The sequence below is a fragment of the Lonchura striata genome, chromosome Z, assembly GCF_050655825.1.
Source record: "Lonchura striata isolate lonStrDom1 chromosome Z, ASM5065582v1, whole genome shotgun sequence".
Classification (NCBI taxonomy): Eukaryota; Metazoa; Chordata; class Aves; order Passeriformes; family Estrildidae; genus Lonchura; species Lonchura striata.
In genome coordinates this window covers 47,251,753-47,277,127 of record NC_140740.1, presented here as the reverse complement: position 1 = coordinate 47,277,127, position 25,375 = coordinate 47,251,753, and the positions used below count along the sequence as shown (strand labels likewise).

The following is a 25,375-nucleotide window of genomic DNA, read 5'->3' as shown; positions in this document are numbered from 1 at the left end:
GCATCTCTCATCATTTTGGTGTTACTCTAATAGACACAAAATAGAAATTAACTGTAAGTCCTGCCTGCAACTTACAAAAAGAAAAAAAAAAACCATTTAAAATAAAGTATTTTTTAAAAGCCATAGCAAGATTCCAGATGCTCTACAGCCAACACTTACAAAGGACCGGAGGGTCAGACAAACTCCTAAAGACTAGGAAAGCAAAACACAAGCCAGAAATTAAAAAAAAAAAAACTGTCCAGAATCACTATGGGAGGATGAAAAAACAACAGGAAAGCATGCACCAAAGTATTCTTAAACTCAGTTCAATGGTGAAAGCCTTGTACACATTTTTCAAACAGTCTGAATGGATTGTTTTTTTCTGAGCAGGTGCTACATACACCAATGAGATAATTAAAATTAAGCATGCCAAATTACTGCAAGGCTCAGAAACACTCTGCTCAAACCTCCAAAGCAGGCACATAGTCATATTCAGTTAAAGGGAACCAGAGTGTTCTGAACACCTGCACATCCCAGATCACCTTTAACGCTTGCTTGCAAAGGAAAGGAATGCAACATAGGGAGTGCCTGAGCAGATGGCCAAAAGATTACATTCTAACTAAATCCAGCACATGATTTACCACCCGGTCACTCCTCACACTAGAACAAAACCTACATCCCTTCACAGGGGACAATAAAGTGCCATTGAGGGTCTGTGGAAGAAATTAGAAGAATGGAAGGACACAGTTTTAATTACCACTTTTAAAAAGCAATGCAATGCTGAAAGCAGAGCATTCAAAATGCATTTTCCTGATCAGCTACTTGATAAATAGCTCCCTCCTCTCTGTGAAACACAAATGCAGCATTAATGTGTTTTAGAGAGCACTCTAACTTATACGGTAACTTTCCCCAGCTGAACAGCAGAATCGATACGTATTTCCATTTCGCTCTGCTTTTCTCACCTCTTCCAGGTGCTCAGACTTCAGTGTACACTGACATGCAGCATTACGTGCAAAGGCTGCTTAAACAACATAAATAAGAGACCACAGCAAGCTGCTGATGCTACCTAAGACTAAGTCAACACACCAAATTCACACGCACACACCCTCCAGCAGGCAATAGAAGGGAGGGGAAACCTTCTATGCAGGATGGAATGGTTAGGCAGTACTCCAGCCTTTAACTTTCTATAACAGCCTTTGAAAACAATTTTGCCGCCTAAACTCTATCACAGAGCCAGAAAAATCAACGCCTCCTACCCTCTTCTTGGAAGTTACTGATAAAATCCACAACAGGCTGGCAAGTGGCACTAGACTGGCACTTTTAACAAGGACTGCTCTGTCCCTGGAGATCCCACCCTGACACACAAGCACCTTTCACAGAATGGGTCAGGTTGGAAGGGAACACAGTGGGTCATCTGGGCCAACCTCCCTGCTGAAGCAGGGCCATCCTAGAGCACACAGACCAGGACTGTGTCCAGAGGGTTCTTGAAGACCTCCAAGGAAGGAGACTCCACAATCTCTTTCCCTACCCTAGAAATCAAAACATGCACAGCCTTTGCACAATCTCATCTTCTACCTGAGGGTGAGGAAACCTTTTATTTTCCACTACTCAAACCCAAAAGGTATTCCAGCCTGGAGGAAACAGAGGCCAGAAAGTGACCTCAACCTGTGATTTTAACTTGGTCACTGTTTTTTTCCTACTATCCCTATTAAAGCCCAGCAGCAGCAGTTATGTCATTACCAGCAACTGCAAGTGCCATATCAGAACAGCAATACTGACTGTGCCATGAAATTCTTTACCTCCCTTCATAATTCCAAAGAAAGGAAAAGCAAGGAGGAAACAGCAGTTTGGTGGTTTTCCAAGTATGTTACAAAGATTCAATGTGACAAAGCCACCTTGATATTCCCAGCCTGAGACAAATGTAAAAAGAAAGGCTCCTCTGCATTCTCATATATTTAGAGTTAAATTATGTTCAGAAGGAAGAGATTTCCCTGAACTAGCTCAGAGGAAGGATAATTGCACAGGAGATCCTGGGGAACCACCAGAACTCAGTAGCACCTCAACAGCTTCTGCTGTAACTGCAGAGCTCAGAGCAGAGTCTCCAACCTCTCCTAGCAGAGTCCTGCAGAGCTGGGGTGGTTACTGCAGAAAGGCACCTGCAGCCTCAGGGGCCACTGGGAGACATAGGACCTAAGTCACATTCATTACTTTATACTTTGTTTTTCTGCCAAACAAAACAACCCACTGGTTTACATATAAACATTGTTCCACTCAAGCAGGGAAGAGTACTTTATGCCCCAGTATTCTCTTTGAGAATGACGTGATGGAAACACAGTGGGTACCTTCATGGACCAACAGTCCTAAAAGCTGAGATTGAGTTCACAGTACACTGGGGATAACGTTCTGTTATTGCTTAATGTGAAAGGAGGGCTGGGCTGATCAGAGAACTGCTCTGCTGCCAGAAGGAAGAGCCACTGCGAAATGCCACTCTGCTTGGTAACTGGCAGAGAGCAGGAAAATAGCATAGGTTTTCAACAGTGTTCAAAGAACTAAGGTTGCTTCTAAGGACAGAATTTTTCTGACTTAGTACTTGAATCAGTCCTTCAAAAATCCATTACCTCTTTGATTGAGACAACTGTGGGGGAACCCAGATAGCCAAGTTTACCTCAACTGAACTGAGGGATCAATCTGCTTTAATGAGTAGACCAGAATAAATGGTATAGATGTGATATACGATCATTAATTTTTAATAGTTTGTAGAAATAAAATAAAAAAAAAAAAAAGCCCAACATACCACAAAGCACTTACATAATTTTCTAATCATGTACCAAAGAGCTTTCCTCAATTTGACCACTTTGAATGCCCATAGGACCGACTGACTTGCCCTTCCCAAGACCTTGGAAACCACGTCAAACAAAGGGAAGGATACAGTCCCTTCAGCAACCAGCCATTATTCACATTACTCAAGGGTTCTTCTCAGGAAGGGGGTAGGCAAAAGAGTCTTTAATCTGTAGTCTGTGATAGCAAATTGATCTACCCAAGAGATTTCTGTATTGCCAGATGTCTTGAAAATGAATTACAATCCTTCTTAATTCACATGAATTAGCATTTTCCTGCTCAGATGATCTGCAAATTCATTACCCTGTCCAGAGGTACACAAAGCTACTAAGTTTATTTGATTTATCATACAATTTCCAACAAACAGCTTTCTACCAGCCACTCCACCCTTCCTGCTCACTGGACAGTGACTGATAGCAGCTAGGACATGTGACTGTTTGCAGGGCTTTCAAAATCTCTTTTGCTAGAGGGGACACATTCTCAGTATTTCCATTCAAGGTCCAGCACCATTTAACACATGATTTCCAGGAAACCACTATGTAATATACACATCCCAGTGACTCCCCCACACTGCCAAACCTCACTAGATGCTTCCCTGTTCCTCTGTAAATTCTCTGGTCAGTTAAGAGCCAGGCCTTGCATGCAGACAAGAGTCACAATCTGCAGAAAGAGAGCACCCCACGTGCTCCCCTCCATAGTCCAGACACTCCACAACTTGGGGCTCACAGCTAACTCCCAAGGGGGATACTGCTGCATGTTTCTGGTTACTAAACTTGACCCCAACATTTGTTTCTCACTAGACATTTCACTTGTATAGGATGAACATTGGTGATCAAAGTATTGAAACCTAAGCAGAAAATGCATAGCATTTATATGTAAAAGCTATATATTACAGTCTTGTCTAAACCTCTATTGCTGCCATAGCCCATGAACATGAGAGCAACATAGCACAGTGATGGGATATCTGGAATATTCCCCAGTATTTCATGCACATGAATTTGGGAGAGCTTGCAGGACAACGTGATGGCAAATCTACACAAACCTGAAGAAACCCACAATTAATACACTGTGCTGATCCAATCAGAAAATGAAAGATATATACAACTATTTTGCTCAACTATCCAGTCTGATCCCCTCAGTGAAGCAGGTAAATTCATATCTCATGCAAATATTGTCACTTTTCAACTCAGTTATTGCATAAAACTTTGTAAATGTGTACAGCACAGCTCAGCTTCCATCATAGTTTCATAGCATTCAAATTCTTTCATCCCTACCAAAACTACTACATACTGTGAACAGAACAAATTTAAAAACTGCATAGAAAACTCATTTGCACATATTCTCCACATTCTCACAGTATACCTGGAGGAGCAGATAAACTCTGCAAATCCTTTGGCAAGAACCGTTTAGCTGTGGGGGTTATTTTATAATAAAAGTCAATCTTCATCAGCAAAAAGAAGCCTTCTTTTAAAAGTTCTACTTCTCTTAAAGATATTTCATGCAACAGAAGGGGTGACAATTTACTTTCTATTCTGGTTTAATACACTAGGCAGCTAATGCAAGTAGACTTCTAAACACTTCCAATGACAAAATAGATTTAGACAGTTAAGAGACACATTTGGGTTTTGTTTACAGGTTAATCTGTTACCAGATCTGATTTGACATACTGACTTATCATCACACAGGTTTTCAAGTTCCTGAACTGAAGGGTTTCATACATATTCTTGTTTGTTGCATACCTCAAGAACTCACTTGCCTGAAATACTCCTTGAACTATTTCACCAACAGAAATTCACAGATTAAGAAAACACTACTGAAATAAAAAAAAAAAATAAAAAATAATGCTGCAAAGATACGGTGATTGCAGTTGTGGACAGTTCTGGACAGAAAAATTAAACATATCTCAAACACAAACTGAATTTTACTAGGAAACTACAGAACAGGAAAAATGAAACTCAAACTATGTATGCAACACAAGTTGCACTGTGACAGGGGACTAAACTCAAAAGGAAAACTAAGGAGGTCTGCAACTGATTACTTCCTTGACACAGATATGAGACTGCTCTCCCAAATTCTTACACCAGCATTTCTCAGGAAAGTAGTATCAGGATGCAAGGTCAAGCTGTTGTTTGTTGGTTTGAAAACAATATTTGAAGTAGAGCAACTAGGACAGGGTTCACAGAGAGGAATGGAGGCTGGAGATGCACAAAATAACAGGTCCTAAAACCCAGAAGTACCTTCATCTCTGAATTTTAATTAAATATGTTGATTTTACTAAAAAGCTAGCACAGAACAGGATCTACACTGCCAAAATATATACAATACATCATAACCATTCAGCACTGCAGAACTCCAGCATTTTAAAACGTGCAGATTATTTTATTCGAAAAAGCCTCAAGAGATCATAACAATAAAATGCTTAAAACATTGATAAACTATTTGGTAAACCACAGCTCAAATCTTTATTACATTAAACATTAGCACTTAGTGGAACTTCTGCTTTGCAGTAGAAGCTGCAAGAAGTTTACTTACAGCTGATCCCAGAAAAAGCTTCCTGAAAGGCAGTAGGAAGCATTCAATTGATTTCAGATAAAGAGCAGCGGAAATAAGCTGGACATTATTGTTTTTTCTGTCCAGAAGGGAAAAAAAGAAAATAAGTGTATTCATGAACCATACAGCCAAGAAAGCTAGAATCAGATGCTGGAAGCACTAGAAAAGTTAGGAACAGGTCTTGAACTTTAACCTCCTGAAACAGATCTGCACTGCCAGTGAATCCACAGTGTCAACAGCCCATTAAATATTTTCCAATTTTTACATTAAATATACTTGGAACCAGAAAAAGTGCAGGAGCTTCTACGTCCAGGCAGCTTATGTAGTGAAATGCTGAGCAAGAGAGAGAACAGGTGGCAGTTGAGGAGTGGAATTCCCAACACCAGAATACTCTTCTAGAAATTCCCATCACTGCAGATGCTGTTCCAGGCTCTGAGTGTATCTAACTCCTTTTCTCCTGCTGGCATGGTCCCCCAGCTCAGCTGGCAGCAGGTAGTCTCAGGACACTTCTCCAGACAGCACAAAACAGACAAACCCCCAAGTTCAAGTCATCTTTCAGTTGATTACAGCAATGATCAAGAATCATAAGCCATCTTCTCTCTGCTTTGGGACTTGCTGAAATGACAGCCTCCCAGTGCCCAGACAAAAATCTTTCCCCTACACAATGCATCTCATGATTGTCCTTAACAGCTGTGCACAAAATGTTTGCTCCAGCTCTCCAGGGCTCCACAGCGAGTACTAGAGTACAAGGTGCCTCCAGCCTGCACACTGCTCTGCAGAGAGCCCTTTACCTCATTACTCACCTTTTCAACTTATCTAGCAACAATCACAATCTCAGTGCAAACTGACAAGTTAATTCTAGCATGGCAAGAATCAGTGTCCTCCGATGCTAATTCAGAATTGTGCTTTGCTCCTTTGTAAACTTCCAGAGACATGTTAATACGTACCTGAAATTCTACTTTGCTCCTAGCTGTCACCTCAAGAGCCACTTGCCTGAGCCAAAGGCCCAAGCTATGAGACACAGTGGATGATTCAAACTACCTTCAGATGGTTTTCTTCACTGAGAAAAGACTCTGAAGCATCAGTCCTATTTCTCCACAAAGAACCACAACCAAGTAACAAGAACATTTACAAGCAAGGAGCCACAGAGACCTTTTGCTGTCTCACAGATGTTTGCCTTCTGGTTACTGCATCTCCCCCTACCAGCACCATGACAATGCCAGTGTAATTCATTGCCCCCAAAACATCAGTTGCTTCAGTAAATCTGACAATCCCACTGCTCAGATTAGATGCTAGAGCTGCCAAAAACCACCTTGAATCAATGACATCTTGCACTTGGGTCCCAAACCAGATGTCTTCTACACCTTCAGCAGGTGTTTGTATTAAGAGAAACCATGGGAGTGAGGGCTGCAGAACAAGACCATTAGCCTGTATCTCATCCATACAAACACCTAGACAATTCCCAGAAAAGAGCATGACATGATGATACACCAGTACCTACTCAACAAATTAATATGCCCCTAGACTTAGGACCAGAGATGACATTTTTGAAAGTAGTTTCATACAGCCTGTTCTACCACCAGACCTCCTCCATCACCAACATAATCAATGCTTAAGGATGCCAGCAATTACAGGTGAATTCCACTTTGTTATTTCTTCAAAAGCAAGGGGAAATACATGCTGGAGACAGCTTATTTCACAGTTCAGCTTTTTTGCCCAACATATTTGTTGTCACTTGACAGCAGTATTGTATGTTTTAAATTAGGCAACACAAGCAAACCTATATCTCTCTGTGTCAAGAAGAAAGGGACTATCAAAGATGCAAGATGCTTTGCTACCTTTTGACACAGCAAACAGAGTCTGGCTTTTTTAAAACTGAAGAGCTTCTTCCCCAACCACAATACATAAAAGAAAATCCTTCAAATTTTGTGGGGCTCTAAGCAGAGAACTAATTAGTACCTTATTACTACCACCACCAGTCCTCAAGGGCAAATACCTCAGCTGACTGAATAATCCCTCCTGGTTTTGACATGACCTAGCACAGGCAGGTGAGCATCACCTCCAACTGATCGGTCTAGATCAGTAATACTTTTCTTTAGAAGTGGGAAAACAAACACAGACTGAAGTTTTGTTATAACATGCTTAAAAGACTTTGCTTTTTGTCCAAAGTTTGCTCTCCAAGGGGCTGGGGAAGCAGAGCGTGGGATGGAGAAATGGATTTGATACTATTTGTGTAACAGAACACCCTGCAAACAAAAAGGAAACTGAGGACTTAGCCAACTTCCCTGATTCCAGAGGTAAATCCACCCATATACATTTATCCCACAAACATTTAAATCAGTTGCTAAAAAGCACAGCTAGGAGAAATCCTTGCAACATCTATTTCTTCTTTTTGAGCTGACAAACACAGACACATTTCTGGTCTCTGCTCAGCAGCTGCTTTGAACTGAGCAGTGAGGACAGGAACAAAATCTCTTATTCAAATCACAGAGATTATAAAAAAGGTTAATCCTCCTGACACTGGCAACACAGACAGCTCTGTCAGGTGACCTGGTTCCCCAACCAAGAGGTGAACTAAGCAGTAATCCAAGCTGCCATGCCTCTCCAATATTCTCCTGCAGCCTTAATATTATTAGTCAAAAACAGATTGGGTGCAGTGTACTAGAGCGAGTTATAGTGTGTTTGACTCTCCCAGAAGATGCATTCTGTTAGACTGTCCTTTGGTACTTTGCCTTAAGAGGTTCCCTACAAGTTAATGATTTCTCCTGAACCTTTAACTGTTTTATGATCAGAAAAGACAGCATCCTATTCCTGAATCTCCGCTTTATCACAGAGAAAAAATAAACATCAACCAAGTCTTACAGGATTTTAAAATGTATAAGATATGTACTACTGGACTTCATAGTAAAGGAGGCTTCCAATTTTCAGAGGCAAAATATGCCCTTCTTTCAAATTCTGCAAGGTTCAGAAATACATTATTTTAAGTTAGTGGCAGAAGTATATTATTTTAAGTTACTGGAAATGCCTTAATTGATTAAGGGAACAAAACCCACACTGCTTAATTTTACACAAAACAGACAGCAACTCACATATGCCTCCAGCTGCCAAAGACTAAGGAAATATGCATAATAAAAGCCATATCCTTGCACCAGAAGGCAGGAAAAGAGATAGACTGATAATGTATCAAGTCTGCTAGGAGCCAGTCTGACCTGGTAAACTGACTTCGATGACAAAGCAACAGCTCAACTAGTTTATAACAAAAGCATCAGTGGGGGGATAAAAACCAAAGAGCAAATATAAAAATTATTTTTAAACTCCAAACATAACGAAAAACCCTTAAAAGCTATTCAGAAAACAGATGAATGGAGAAATCAGTTTCTTTAGGTTTGAGGGGGGTGGGTAGGTGTATTTATTTTGAAAATAGATACACCTTTCTGCAGAATAATTTCTTCCAAGACATAGAGCACGTGCAACTTCTGATCAGACACTGTTACACAGATGTAAAGGCCATTTAAATTACTAGAATCTTGCCACAGTTATTAGGTCAAATCACAGAGCCTGGTCACAGCCAAAGTAACAGCTGCTAGAAGATACACGAACTGTGGAGCCTAACAGGAAAGAGCAGAAATGACAGAACAAAACCACTTGTGTGCTTGTCCTTTGGCGTGTGCTTTTCTCCTGTCAACAAAAGTCACCTGAATAGTCTCCCCAGTGACTCATGTTTCTACATTCCCTGTTCAGACTTAGTGTAAACAAGATGCACCCTGGAAAAATAGTTGCTGACTAACCACACCAGTAGTGATTGCCACCTAATCACAGCCTTGGTCTATTTTCTGGTAGTTTCGACTTAAGTTACAGGATTGCAAGCACTCAGCCAACTGGAACACAGCTACTTGTGAAGCAGGATGAGCACAAGCTTGTCCTGAAAGGCACCGAGATTAAAAAATGGTACTAATAAATATCACTGTTCAATGTCAGTGGTATAGCATATTCATCAAAAGAGAAACTAAAAAATAAAGCATCAGCACATTTGTGGTGGATTCAGTAAATTCTTATATATTTTTTTTTTAACCAAAAACATCCCACCATGCTACAGTAAATTATAAGCTTCCAGGAAAAACAGCACCCGTGTTTTCCACACCAAATAATGAAGGAAGATTGGTCTAGCATGAAAAATATTTTTAAGTAAAACATTAATAAAATCTTATTATTATGTTACTTAATATTTACCTGTTTGGCTGCATAAACCAGAGAAAATATTAGTATCTAGGAGACAGAAATAAGTTTGACTGTGACAATTAAGAAAGAGTGAAAGAAATTGTTCTGAGTTATGGTGTAACTGAATGAGATTCCAGGCAGGAACAGGAGACCTAATAAAAAAAACGCTGTTGGCAAACCATACCTCTGGTAGTCTGATTTTAATCTTCACATTCACAAAATGCCCAGACAATACTGGTTCTTGGAGGACACCCACAAACTGCAGAAACAAGAAAGTCGGATAGATTGCCGTCTAAGAGCTGCACCTCACAAACACATTAGCACTCACCTGCCAAAACTTTTCAAAATACTATTTCAAAACAGCACGTATATAAAGAACTGAATCATGAGAAGGTCTTACTGCTGACAAGGAGTGTGCCGAAGACTCTTCTCCTGAAAGCCATGCTGCTTGCTTACACTTGGACCTCCATAAACAATAAGGTGAAAATACACCAGGTGTAACAGTCAAAACCATTAAACAAAATAAACAGCCTTAGGTAAAAATCAAGTATGAGCAAGTTACTTCACATGTAGGTTCTTTTCCTTATTATTAATGTTTATAAATAAGAAAGACAGCACATCACAATTTTACCTTAATATACAGTTTGTCTATAGCAATTAGTTGTCAGAACAGTAACTCACATCACAAGTAAGTGCAGTAAGGATCACAAGACTGAAAAGATCCAACACTATTGCTGCTTCTCCCAACACCTGGACCACTTATACCATTCAAAATCATTCCTACTTTCCACTCAACACATTAATTAATGGCATGTGTCTACCTTCTCTATCTTATGTCAACACTACTCCCCCTCTCCATGTTTTTCCTCACTCCATGTTTAATTTCCGGATGTTTTTAATGGACACATGTCATAGATCTCACCAGCTTCTGTTTATAAGCATGGTACAGAGACACAAGGACTCCCCAACATCTCTCCTTTCAATAAGTTTTGCATTTCTCATCAAGGCTTGTCATTTGCCTCTAAGTGTATAATTTTTTACAGAATATCAACTCATTTTCATTCTCACTCTCCTCAAGGGTCACTGAGCCGTTCCTGCATTATATTTATTTGCTTCAACATTTGCTATGTAATTAGGACTTTGCTTAAGAATGGCTTTGACACACACATTTGTATTCTTTCTTGCCATGACACAAGTGGAAGACATCTATCTGCTTCTCCCACTAGTCTTAGCAACATTACTAGCTTCTGCTGCAGCCAGCTCCTTATACCTTTACACATCTTTTGTCATTTGGCAATTCAAATTTTCTTTAAAAAGAAGTCTTCTATAGGATTTGTGAGATAGAGCAGAAGTACAAATAGATGCATACTTTCATCTAGAAACAAGAAGCTAGCTCAGAACAATCTTCCTCTTGCAAACCCGTGTCACATTTCATACAATACCCTTCCACATAGCTTCTTCTTCATTTTTTCCGTCTAAAAATTTGTTATTATCCTCTCCTAACAGTTTACTTTAAACTTTCCATGTTGTCACAGTCCCACCTGCTTTTGAAGTCAAGATCCATATTTACCCACATTTATCACTCATCTCATCTCCTTTATCTTCCCACCTACCCACAGAAACAACATCTATTCCTCTCCAGTTGGGCAATGTCACAGCTTGTTTGCAGCCACAGTAAAACTTCTGCTGGTAGAGTTCAGATGAGAAGTGTTCCATGTTTCAGCTCTCTGGGATACAGACTACTGGACTCAAATGCAGGATATTAAATTTTTTTTCTCCCTCTCTTGTGCATCATTTTCAGTTTCATAAGAAACAATTCCTACAGTCCAGGGACCATTCCCAGCCCATTTTTACACAGCTCCCTGTCCCCATGCAGAGAAGTCTGATTCCTCCCCCTGTGGAGGATGAATGTTTCCCCTTTTCCTGTGACCAAAGCACCTTCTGTTACCTGTTTTATTACCACTTGCAAGATGCAACCTTGTCTGCTAAGGTGGAAGCTCCTGCCTTAGCCTTGTCTTTCTAATCCTCAACATACACTTCCTCTACTATCTGTTTTTTTGCCCACACCTCTCAGAGATTCTCTGTTTGCTCAGCATATCCTGACGTAATGAACAGGTGAATCATCAGCTCTGGGGTAATCTCCTAGGTGGAACCTTTTCTGTTATTTGAGATGCTAATATTTACCCCTGTAGCTTCCCTGAATTACCTGCCCTCCTCTGTATCCAACCTCCACACTTCACCAAAAAGCTTCTTCAGCTTCCCTGGAGGCTTGACAATTACTAACCTACATGTTCATCTGTTTACCTTAATTTAGCTTCAGCTGTGATCATTCAAATTAAGTTCATTTCCATGTCCAGCTTCCCTGAAGCATCTTCCATGCCTATCAAAGTCACAACTACAGTTCACTCCATCAGTTTTATGGCTTTTGTCACTGTTAGGTAACACAGTTCCCTGTACCCCATGAACAACCAATAGGATATATTCTCTAGTGTGGGGAGTCAGTTTTTCACGGTGAGAACACCCAGAAATACTTTGCTCTAGCCATGTTATGAGATTTTTACCCACATTTAAATCCTGGACTACGTGCAGTAGATCTCTTGTGCTATCACAGCAAAATCTCTTATCAGCTCTTCCCAAAGCAATTTCAGCCCAGCTGGTTCTCTTTTATCCACACTAATGCTGCTTTACAATTTTGTACCACCAAACCACAGTGGAATTTTCCCAGTCACCTCTATTCCTCTCTTTCTAGAGTAAGAAGCCCCTTCCAACATCACTGTTTCCCTCATAACCCCCACTACTCATGACTCCTGCTAACCTTTCAGGGGCTAATTCTGAGTCCTAAACTAACAGCCTCCTTCCGACCCTTTAGCCACAAGCTTCCCATTTTGCTTTGTAACACAAATGTGTTTGCATCCTCTAGGAAAACTAACTCAACACTACTAACTCAAATGTTTTACATTGTTTACTTCATAAAACTGAAGCACTTGTCATGGATCAGGTAACCCAAATTTCATGTGCAGCACCAACTTTTCCCTAACATTCTATGGGGAAAAAAATAAATATACAATGCAAGCCTTCAGAAAGCATGCACAGGGTTAACTCATATATATTCAAACTTCAGTCACATGCTACTGTCCTCCAATACAGCCTGAACACTTCCTACATCTTTGACTAAAGTGTCAGGTTTATGTAGAACAGTAACTTCAAATTCAATTTTACAACAGAAGTAAAAGGTCTCTTGGTCAAGCTCTGGTAAACCACAATCCTCCCACCTAGCAAAAGTGTAACAATATACTGATTTAACACTGAGATCTATTAGGTCATGGCATGTCTTGACCTCTTTTTAACTGTGGAAACATATGTAAACACTTGTCATTACAGTCAGATTGCTCATAATGTAACATCCACCTGCCTCTACTCAAGTAGCAGACATTACCAAACTCTGTTTTTCCAAATCTTTAAGTATTGGAAGGGCCAGGAGTACAACTTTCATAATAGTTTCTCCAACCTAAGTAAAGGCATACCAGATTCTGCTGCTCTGATGCCGAAGCTAGTAAACCACTTCAGCATAAAAAGCAGAAATTCATCACATATGGTAATCAGCATAAAGCTACCAAGAACCATAGATCAATTAATCAATTTTAGTTCAGAATCTGATCATTTTCTGTTAGACTCTAGGTTGTTACATTTAAAAAATACTATGTATTACAGAGGGTCATACTAGATGATTACAATAAGTCATTCTGGCCTTTTAACTATGGAGTTTCTAAGCAGTTAATCTCCTCAAAAAATCTCCTACTAAAATGGAGCATACACAGACTCCACTTACTTAATTTAATAGGCCAAAATCTAATAAAATTCTGCACATGCAGCAAGTTATACCAGGTGGGAAAGACTAAGATAAAACTACTGTTTCATGTCCATTTTTCCCTTCCTACTAATCCATATCCATGTTGCATGCCAAATTCAAGCTGCACACAAGTTTAGGTTCAGATCAGGAGCTCAAGATTGTGGGATGTCTGAACCACAAAATATTGAGAATTCCATTTAAAACCATGACTTTATTAATCTATGAAATGGCATTATGATTTTTTAAGGTTAGAAATCCCAAATCCAAAAACAAAGGCAATCTCAGCTTCCTAGTAGTTTATGACCTCTCTGACTCTCAAAGATGAGCCACATGCATGAAGAGGCCAAACAATCTCCTGAACAGAAATCTTACAATGAAGAACAACATTTTCCAATATGAAATTAGGAAAATGAACAAAAGGGGAACAACAATTTTTCTACAATGTGTGTAATAGTTTACTCAGCAATCAAGTTCCTTCCTCACACAAAGCTGACAAACTACCTTGGTACCGTGTGTCTGGTATTCCTGGCCCTATAGGAAAAAAATAATTACTGAAAATTTCCCCAAAAGGGTTTGTAGCTCTTCAGTGTGTAATTGCAGCTATAACACTCCATAAGGACTATCTCTACAAAGGACTGAGGTTGTTGGAACAAAAGAGTATGTGATAAATACAAGTGAATAACCACAGGTACTAAAAATCTGAAGTCCCTGTACATTTTCTGAAAACCTTTTCTGAAGTTTGTACAAGTCTTTAGGAAAGGAAAATGTCTCTAATAAGCTTCTGTCTAGAAATTCAGTATTGACACATTCATCAGCTTTATGTTGATTATCATATGTGACAAATTTCTGCTTTTCATGCTGAAGTGGTTTACTACATTTAGTATCAGAACAGCAGAAGTTGGTGTGCTTTTCCTTTGATTGGAGATGCTATTACTGAAGTTGTACTCCTGGCCCTTCCAGTACTTAGGGATTGAGAAAAATGGAGTTTGGTAATGGAGGTAAATGGAGTTTGGATGCTGGACAAAAGCCTTGCATATCTTTCAGAACAGTTCCAGGTGATGCAGTTCCTTCAGTTTTCTTTGCCTTATCCAAGCACACCTGAATCCCTGGCACACGGACACTGCAGCACTGTGCTGCCACAACAGCTCAGAAAAGTGAACGTTTTCATAGACCACCAAATCTAGCTCCAGATACAAAATCCTTTCAGCAGATGCCAACAAAGACAATAGCAGGTTGGTAATATGGTATAGATTTTGCCTGAATGGAGCAGCAAACCGAAAGTGAAGGGACAAAGCATGTTGGTTTGTTTTTTTTAATGTTTTTTAAGCTGAGGATTACTACATTGGCCTGAGCACAAAAATAGAAGTGTGCCAATACTCAGAAGCATAATTCTGCAGTTATTTTATACTTAATAATTAGGTCTCTGTGGTGGAAATGTTGGAGTCTGTTTAGCAGAGCATTTAGGTTGTAAAGATTTAAGAGAGCTAAGTCACAAGAGCTTTAAGTAATAAGGTTAAAACCAGTATTCCTGAAAGGGACACGATCAAGGCTTGAAGTCAAATTTCTTTTCAAACTCACCAACAGTTTTAGGCTATAGATTATTCTCAACAAGACACCTCCTCTTATCTTTCATCAGACAAGACATCCCAGTCTAATTCACTTTCCATTTATACAGTATGTTCAACTGCAAGGAAGAGCATCAAGAAACTGAGGTCAACAAAAAGCTATTGAAATGCCTTATCTTCTTTATGTTTTTTAATGCACCGACTCCCCAGACACAGGCAATCTGAAAGGGAACAAAATCAGGATTTTTAATTCCTTTAATATAGTTCCTACCCCATGCATCTTGCCCAGCAATTTTAAGACTTTTACAAATTTAATTGTGGTCAGCAAAAGTAAATCCTGCAAACAAAGCAGGCAACATTTACTCATATCTGACACTGGACAAGTTTAATTTTCTCTCAGCATAGTTTCCATGAATTGAACCTCTCTCAGCATATGCTTCCATGCTGAATGCATGGACCCACCTCGAATACAGTTCTGTCCAAATCCCACCCCAGCTTATCTGACAGAAGGATGAACATGCACTCGAGAGCAGTATGCCAGAGGGAATATAAACTAAGTCACAACTATTAGCTGGCAGCATTCTCTTTCATTTTTAGGATGCCCACATGTAGCTATCAAAGAGGCAGAATTCCTGCCAGTACTGTGCTCCAATTCCTTACCACTTTCCACAAAAGCAGGACATGAATCCAAGCCATAATATGGTGCTTTGTAAGTTCAACCAGCATCGGCCAAAAAAATTCCTCAGTTGAGGACTTATCATCTAACTTGGTTCTCTAGCCACAGCTGGTCTCCTGCACCCCACACTACACAAGGAGGAAAAGGCTTCTAAGATATGTAGGTACTCGACATTTTCTTATTTTTATGTGTAATTATTCGATTATTCAAAGTTCATAATGGGGAAAATAACTTAAAAGGACAGTAAGAAATCTGTTTTGAAAGCTTGGTGAAAGAGTTAGTCTCTAATGTGTTAGAGATGTGTTAAATGTTTATGATGCACCAAGCAAATCACATTTGCATCTTTTCATGAAATTATCAACCAGAGATTTCTAAGTTGGTTTTTTTTTTTAATTTTGATTAGATTTGAAGCTTTCTTCCTAGCTGAAAGAGACACATAATGTATTTAATAATGTATTTAGCTGAAATCTGCTCATCACAGAAGACAGAAGTACACATATAAAGATAGTTAAACATAGAAATCCTGAAGAGTTCATATGCCTGCCAGTACTACTTCAGTTCTTTCAAAACTTGCAAATAGCATTCCAACTCAACAACTGTTAAACAGGTAGAACTGTTTTGGATCACCACTCCCATCTTCTTCTAGAAAACAATTATTTAATAGTTACCTGCAGTAGCTCTGATCAAATCAAATAAAACATGGGCTGTCCAAAAACAATTCCTAGCAATACACGAGGGACATTTCAGAGGGAGTTAATTTCATGAAGTTGAGAGTAATTACTCCAAATTGACTGAGAAGAATAAATACAAACCAAACTGCCATAATCAGATTCAGGAATAATTTACTAGGTGTTTTCCAGGGGACCAAAAAGCCACTACTTCTCAAGCAAAGAGGACAGCAGAATTCCTCTCCACCTCAAAGAGCTATAAATCCATGGTAAAATACAAGAAATAAACTGTATTGACACAGGTTGTGTGGCCCAAGATGTAGAAAGTTAAATGCACAGAAAAGCAAGAAACTTTAAAAAAAAATCTGAATAGAGACACAACTCCATCAAGGGTATTGTGCCCTCCCAACTCATTAGCTGATTTAACTGCTGCTGATGGTGAAAAAGCATTAAGCATCCCATAAGCATTTGTCCCATGCTCAGGAAGAAGCAAGCACTTGTGAGATTAGGTACTTTCCAGCCCATGGCAAGTGAAGATAATGCTAAATATTTGATGCACATGTAATAAAAATCAGAAGGTCTAAAAAACTGCAATGCGCATATAATTGAAGTAGTCTTGTAGCCCACTGACCCTTGCTTTAAATGCATCCAGAAAGATTAGAAAAGAAACTCCAAGATGAGCAGAGTATGACACCCAAGGTGAAACTCAGAGCACACCTATAGGAGGTCAGGTACCTACAGATACTGAGCACTCCAGACAAATGTCTGAAATATCTAAGGAGTTAAAGTTCTAGGAAAAAAAGATGCCTACTGTTCAACACTGGCTTAGAGAGACTGATCCAAATTGTTCTCACATGGAATTTTCTGAGACACACAACTCACTTAGGGTAGAACAGTGTCTTAGCAAAGTGTAAGATGACACAATATGGTGGGTGTCCAGAGGAACAGTAATAGACAGCCACTTGAGAGGTAGGCCATGATCAGTGGTGTTTCCTATTCCAAAGCCTGCCATATGTCATTCCTTCTCAACTGGGCATTTGCCACTTACACAAAACCAAGCAGGACACAGAAGCCAGTCAAAAGGCACATAATAAAAGCAGAATTATGCACAGCAGCCTAATCAGGTATAAGGAGGGCCTAAGAGAAAAAACTCCATCTGAAATTTTTCTAAATGCAAAGAGATATGATCCAAACACCCAGGATATACCTATGGAATAGGAATCTGTATCATAGAAAGCATCTGCCAAATTTTACAGGTGACCATTTACAAGCACAACAATACTTCAGCAAAGCTCTTGGTAAACATGGCTAAAGCAGGCACAGATAAGCACACACCAACAATACAGGTAAAGCAGATTTTTTTTTTGTTGTGTTGATGAGATTAACACAACAATATTAAATGCAATTTCACTTACTAAACCAACGTCAGAAAGTAAAGACAGCAAAGAAGAGGAAATCCAAGTGCTAAAGAGAAACCTTTTAAACTCCTGACTCCAGAAATGATTCTTCACATGAACAGCAAGCTGCTTACATACAGTTCCACACCAAGAACATGCCAGGTGTTAACCAGTGAGCTCTAACATAAGAGGCAGAGTTAGTGAAGACTCTAGACACTTTCACAGCAGCTCCAAATCTATTTTAAAGACCACATAGGGAATTATCAAAACAAAAGAGCAACAAAGAAAAAGTTATTAGACACATCCCTCTAGTTCAAGATCTCTTCAAAGAGCAGCAAGAACAGCTTTTATGGAGTGATTAAAGTATTTTTCAAAACACTGAGTAAAATTTGATGACAAGGCACAAAAAAATATGCAGGAAGAAATTTCAAAGGAAATTTGTAGGAAGATGATTTGCCATCAGACATATGCACTTCACATGCATTCAAGCCAAGTATTTGAAAGAAGGCCCTGGATTAAAAAAACAGTTTTATTTACTTGGACTTCCAATGCTGCTGTCTAAGTGGCAGCCAGATCTTGGATTGTTAAGAGTATAAAATTAGGTTCTTTCAGCATTTAGATTAAATGCAGCACTTTATTGCATATTAAAAGAGTATGCTAATAACAACTTTAACAAATTAGGCCTGCCAGATCCCAGACTGAAGGAGTCAGCTCAAAGTACTCAAGGGTAAAAAGGAAGCAGACACTATTCAAATTCAGAAAGCATCTCTGCACCTTTCCCTCATCCCACTGAGAAATATAGGGAGGTTTCAAGTAGTTCATAGTCCCCTAAATACCTAAAAAGTAGGTTTCACACTGTTAGTTGAAACTTGCAGTTACAGTGCCCAAAGCACAAAGGGTGAGGATTTTAAACAGGAAATCATCTGTTTAATGATCACCTGTGCATCAAAAGTCAGATGTGGTTTGCAGGTTTTACTGAACAGAAAAAGCTAAAAATCTTAAAAAGCTCTCCAATTACAGTTTTATAAACCTAAAACTTAACTCACAACACAAAAATGCTCTTTTAATAGAGAACACTTATATCTTAGCCTTATTACCCAACACTACCTACACTGGTAACTTCCTGACTAAGGACAACTACAGAAATAGAGCTCATAATAGTCACACAGCAAATTATAAATTAATCATTATATTTTAATAGCCTAGTGTTATAACCTTGCATTTCTGCTATTACTTTTAATGTTCAATTCTCTTCTTCATCATTTTGACCTACAAAAAGATGGACTGGGGTTTCTTTTCAATTCTACAACTATTTCAGAACAGTCACAACAGAAAGCTGAAGGCACTGCATTCAGTTTTTCAAGGAACATTGAGGTAAGTTGAGGCCATTAAATCAAGGTGGGGAAAAAGAGAAGTTCCTGACACTTGGCCACTTATAAGTATAGGTATTTCTAAGTACAACACAAGATTGTACATGTTTTCATTTCTTTTATCATTAACATCCATTTCCATTTTCCTTCTTTTCTTCTTTCACTTGGATGTCAACACAGTTCAATTCAGAACTGGAACTCAAATTTTGTTGGCAATAGAGGGATGGATACTTAAGTTCTCAGAGTGGTAGTCCAACACTTCAGCTGCTTTGTCACAAAGAGTCACAAGCTCTTCTAATTCTTCAGCACAGCCACACAATACACATTAGGCAAACAAGAAAACATCACTCCTAACCTCCAGACAATGTCATTTCACACAGCAGTCAACTTGAAATTCTGGAGTGCAAGAGTTCACACAAGTCATTCTCCCATGTAACTCTGGCAGCCAAATCTCACACAAATATTGTGGATCAGGCCCCAACATAAAGGCACATTGCACAAAAGCACTGTGACCTCATGGGACTAAGTCAGGTACTGTGCACATGGATGAGGGAAGACTCCCACTGCCAACATCCTTGGCATTATAATTATCAGGTGGACCAGACAGAATGCTTTGGAATACAGTGACAGGGAAGACACAGCTTAAGCTGCTATGAACCAGAAAGGAGAAAAACTAGAAGAGAATCATCAGTCTTGAGACAGCAGGGCTGGGGACAAAGAAAAATGCAATAGAAGTGAGCAAATGAAAGGGCATGAACTATGTGTCAGGACAATGACAAACGGAGGCAGCGACCGAGTGATCCAGCCTCAGCAGGGTCCACTTTGCTATGACTCTTGCAAGCTGTGCTGAGACAGCAGTTATTCCCATCACCAAGTCAGGAGACAGGAAAGATCAGGAAAAGAAGATTTATCTAGCTGAGATGTGGGTTAAAATTAACAGTGACAAAAGAAAGTCAAGAAAGTTAACAATGCAAGACTGATGTGAAAAACTAGATTGCTTCTCTGGGATTAGTTTTATTTAATATGTACTATTTTCACAAATACAACACTAAATGCAAACTAATAAAGCAAACTATGCCAAAAGAAGATTATCAGACATAATCCAGACACAGCTGCTCAGAACAGGAGTGCATGCAACCTCTCTTGCACTTAAGCAGTGGAAGCAAAATACAAAGAAGTCTCCTAAAAGCCTCAATCATGTAATATTCAGGATTTCTTTTCTTCTTCACTTCACTTACACTTACTGCATATTTTCCTGCTTCAAAAGAATCCCTTAATTTGCTCCTACTACAGCCCATTACCACTGGGTTATTTCACAACTGAACTGCTGCAGACAAGCCCAGACTCACAATTCCTCTGAGCTTACATTTTCTGTCAGGTGTTTCCTATTTCTATGGCAGACACAGCTCAATGGTTCTGGAAAAACACAAAACAAAGCAAACAAAATACACCAAAGAAGCAAACAAAAAATGCCACGTAAAAAACAACAATAAGTAAAACAAACAACAAATCAAAACAAATAAACAAAGGCGAAAAAAAAAGAAAAAAAAACCACAAAAAAATTATTTGTTCTCCAAAACAGTAAAAGAAATGTAGCACTTGATCAAGAAGACATATATGCTAGCTGGTCTTTCAGGAACAAAGGCAGCACCCAGACATGTTTGGTCACAAGCACTGAACACTGTTTTAGATTTGTGATTCATTAAAATACTATTAATGCACATAATTCAAGGGGGAGGGTGGAAAATAAATCAATAAATTAAAATGCTATCATTCTGACTGGCAGGCTTCTTGTGACGCTGACACATGGCTTTTTCCTTTACATGTAAAACTGCAATCCAGATGCTATTAACAGTGTCCCAATCACCTACATTTATTCCATGGGAGTTTTTGTTGTCTTTCTTTGTTAGTCTCAGCTCTACAACATCCAACCCCACATGACTATGTAGTCTTCTATGTGTCCTATTTTTAATAGAAAAAAACCCAGCTTTTCCAACTTCCTTACTAACAGCTCAGTGCTGTCTCAACAAGATTAGTTCATTTCACAGGAAAAGTAAAAGAATCAAGAGAAGTGCCATATTGTTGGGCTTTTTTTCAAAAGTAACCATTAATAAAATTAATAAAGCCTCCTCCTTGACCCAGTTGTTTTATCTCAGCCCCTGGTATCTGTTTTGTTTTTCACGCTGCTCTACCTCAACATACTTCTATATCAGGTTAGATGGCTGCTCCTTACGAGATCTCATCAGCTCATCCTTTCAGTCATGCCTATTTCAGAAAACATGTTTCTTGACGTTTAGTAAATTGACTAATCTAATTGCAATCTTATAATAAAGTTGTTCAGTATAATCTATTTAAATGAATACTGGTCTTCTGTCTTTGCACAGCAGATGGAATGGAAGATAAAATTTTCACAGTAAATCTTCACACAAAGTCACCAGCCACCTCAAATTTCTTCTTTAGCTCTTCACACAAAGAATAAATGAAACACAAGAGCACACTATTCCAGGCTCCTGAAATTGTTTTGTCCTAAAAACTCTACAGATCAAGAATAAACACTCTAAAAAGAGAAGACACTTTCAGTAGCTCAATCATTCAGTTCATGTTCTTTCACTATTGCTCGTGAACAGTGTGTAAATACATTCTTAAGACAATCAGCTTCAAGTGGTATTAAACCCACTTTACTCTAACTCTGAAAACATTTTGAGGATGAACCACCAAAAAGAATAAAAACGCACCTGTAATACAGATAAGCATCCTTCAGCTAATAAGACTCAGCTTTAATTACGAGATTTTGGCAAAACCTTCAAAATGGGCTAGACAAGTCTGCACTTCACAGTTTACACAGAACAGTACGAAAAGCGTATTTAAGATAAACTTTCCACTTGTGCACCTCTCCTGAGCCCTTAAACACGTGTTTCATAAAAGAGCTGAAACTTAATTCGGAAACACTCCCGAAAATCAGCACTCTCACCAAAAGAACACATCTCAAGACGTTCTGTTGGACATCTTACACCATCACCGACACAGGACTTTTGATTCAAAAGAGTGAGGAACAGCAGGATAAAAGGAGCTGTTATCAATAACCCGTGTGTGTGACAGAAGAGCTGAACTGCTAGCAGCGCCAGGTTTTTTACCGTTCCTGGCAAAGGAGCTGAGAACATTAAAACTACACTTTTAAGCCGCAGGGCACGGCTCGGGGACGCCCTGTGACCGCGGCGCTCAGTGCAGCGAGACACGTCCCAGTAGCGTGAGCCCTGGCAGATGGTTTCCCCCACGGATTTCTTTATCATTATTTTTTAGCACAAGGCAGCAAGAAATGGGAAACCGGAGACAGCACTATAATCCACTGCGCAGAGAAAAAGCCGGCTTCCCGCAACCTGTTCATCAAGCGGACGAGGCTCGATAGCAGGATGAGGAGGTAATTAGGAATGTATGTGAAATAACAATGCACGCTCTAAGGCGAGTATACGGAGTGACAGCGGGCTGCTTCCTGCCCGCGCCGTTCACTGGGCGATTCAACTCGTGTCCGAGCCAACTCCCAAAGTCAGCCACGGCTCCTCCCGAGGCTCCGGACCTCCCCGGCCGGGACCGCCGCTCCTGAGCCGCACCTGCTGCCTCGCCATGCGGCACCTCCGGCCCAGGAGCGCAGCTGGAGGCCCGGCCGCGGCCACCCGCGGCTCAGCAGGGAGGCACCGGCACGCCCGTCCCCGCTTCAGGGAGGCTGAAACCCACTTCGCCCAGGACAAAGCCAAGCCCTGCCCAGGCGTGTCCCCCCCTCCGCCGCCGCCCCGCTCACCTCGCACGCAGAGCAGCGACATGGCGGCCCCGGCAGCCGCCCCCGGCTCTCCTCATGCCGCCCCGCGGACACCGGGCGGCGGCGGCGCCTCAGCCGGGGCGGGGCCGTCCCGCCGGGCAGGGCCGAGTGACGACGGACGCGGCAGGGGGAGCCCGCGGCGGGCCGGCCGGCTGCGCTCGGGGCTTTGTGCTTAGCTTGTCTTCTTGTCAGGCTTTTGTTTCACTCCCGAAAGGTGAGGGTGCTCGGTGGAGGAGGAACGCCCTGTATGTGTTTTCGCTGGAGTGCTCTCACAGGTTCTGGTGTGCTAGCGTAAGAATTATGGAATGTGTTGAGAGGGACCCTCAGGGATCATCGCGTCCAGCCCCTGGCCATGCACAGCTCAACCCAAAAATCCCACCGTGTGCCTGAGAGCATTGTTCAAATGCGTTTTGAACTCTGTCAGACTTGGTGCTGTGACCACTTCCCTGGGGAGCCTGTTCCAGTGCCCAACCACCCTCTAGGTGAAGAACTTCATCCCAAAATCCAACCAAAACCTCCCCTGACACAACTTCAGGCCATTCTCTCAGGTCCTGTCACTGATCACTGGAAAGAAGAGATCAGTGCCTGCCCTTCTGCTTCCCCTTCTGAGGAAGAAGTAAACTGTTCTGAGGTCTCCCCTCACTCTCCTCCAGGATAAACAAGTGGCCTCAGCCACTCCTCATATGGCTTCCCCTCAAGGCCCTTCCCCATCTCCATTGCTGATGAAGAAACTCAGCTGACAATGAAGAATCTCAACTGAAGCACAGCAACAGCTGTCTGTATTCCCCCATGTGGAAAAAAACAAGCCAACACTTAGGGAAAAGCAGGACAAGCAGAAGTGATTACTATGTCCTAAAGCTCTCTTTCAGTACCCTTCCAGCTACAATGGCCAACCACCTCTGAGGATTTCCAGAACCCTCGTGTTTGTGTGGCTGGTTATACCCAGTACATCTTTCTGCTTATCTAGTCTATCTCTGACACCTCCAAAATTTGCATCCTCATCTTCTGATTGAGCAATTCACAGGTCAGCTGCCTGTTGCAGAAATAACCTCCTGAGATGGTTTCCCTTGAGCCCAGTTCTAGTAGTTTTCTCTGGTTGCCTCTAATGCTTTTAGAGGCTGCTTCATCCCAAACTATAAATAGCCACAACACTGCAGAATGTGCTTCTCGTTCCAAACAGAAGATCTAGCAAATAATTTCTGAAACTGAAACTCAATAGCAAAATGTCATATAATGGGATTGCTATTCTGTTAATATTTAAAACCCCAAAGTCTGCAGAGAGTGTGAAGGACAAGACTCCTGCTTGCGTGTTTCAAAAAACAACTAACCTTCCCAAAGTTCACACCTAGACAAGGGAGATTTAATTTCTGCGCAGCAGATTTTTCTGCCTTTATGTTTGCTGCCCAGAACTGCATCAGTGAAGGGAATGTGTCAAAAACATACATATCTCTGAGATACCCAGAGGAACCATTTGTAAGGATAAATTATGATATTCCTGCAAACAATCACCCAGACTGTGCACTAAGGGTGTTACCAAAAGCAGACTCAAGGGACTGGGAACACTTCCACTTAGCAGTGTGCATGGGAATTGTCAGTGCAGGGAGCTGCAAATGCCAGCACTGAGGCAGCCAGGGAAGAAATCTCTTCTTGACCCTGAAGTGGCTTTAGTGCTGCTGAAATGCTGCTAGACTCCTCAAAAGCTCTGCTTTGCTTCTCTATGTGTTCATCACATGTAGCAGCAGCAGCAGACTGAGTAAGAGTTCCAGCGCAGCAGACTCTGCATTGTGGCAGTACATCATCCAAGCCTGCCCCACCTATGAGCTGGGCATCCCTCTGACTTTCCAGTTAACTTGAAGGGAAGTTAGTGTTTCGCTTTGCAAAGTCCATTATTATTTACCTCCCATGTGTCTGAGGCTATAGTATCATGTCCCTGGCCTTTTCAGATCTCTTATTGCTCTTTTGTATTTCTTCAGAGCCTCAGAGCTGTTCAACAGCAAAAGGGTTTGCTCAGGGGTCACTGAGCTACTCTGATGCCTTTCCTTTCCTGTCTTCTTTGCAACCTTGTTGCAAACAAAATCCTTTGAACTGTGCATTAGCTAATTTCTGCCACAACCACACAATCTCATCATGACTGCTCTCCTCCCTTTACTGGGCCCCATTGCTCTGCCTGTCCTAATTTAAAAATTAAAACATTTCAGGCCATAATTGTCACAGACTGCATCACACAGCACCTGGTACAGCAAGTCCCTATCTTGCCCACAGCTTGTAAATGCTACCAGAATAGGAAAATTATCTCATCAAGAGCAGATTATGTCATATGCATTTTAAAATCATAGTAATGCATTATTAGCAAGTGTGGCAATTAAGTAAGTGTCTTGTACCTACAATGTGATCTCTTACCACCAACAGTAACAGTGAACACTGAGGTTATCACAGCTGTTATGATTTCC

At 40.6% G+C, this 25,375-nt stretch overlaps 1 protein-coding gene across 11 annotated transcripts in view; it reads right to left on the bottom strand.

Annotated features, from left to right (window-relative positions):
• Nucleotides 1-23,035, bottom strand: part of UNC13B (unc-13 homolog B) — a 206,414-nt gene extending 183,379 nt beyond the window's left edge. For 7 of the 11 annotated variants that reach the window (XM_085566061.1, XM_085566062.1, XM_085566063.1 and 4 more), the window contains exon 1: nt 22,083-22,713. In XM_085566061.1, coding sequence (XP_085422187.1) covers nt 22,083-22,401 — 319 coding nt within the window. In that variant the 5' untranslated portion in view covers nt 22,402-22,713. The other 4 variants (XM_085566067.1, XM_077790533.2, XM_021554690.3 and 1 more) reach the window with 2 other exon arrangements.
• Between the last annotated feature and the right edge of the window lie 2,340 nt (nt 23,036-25,375).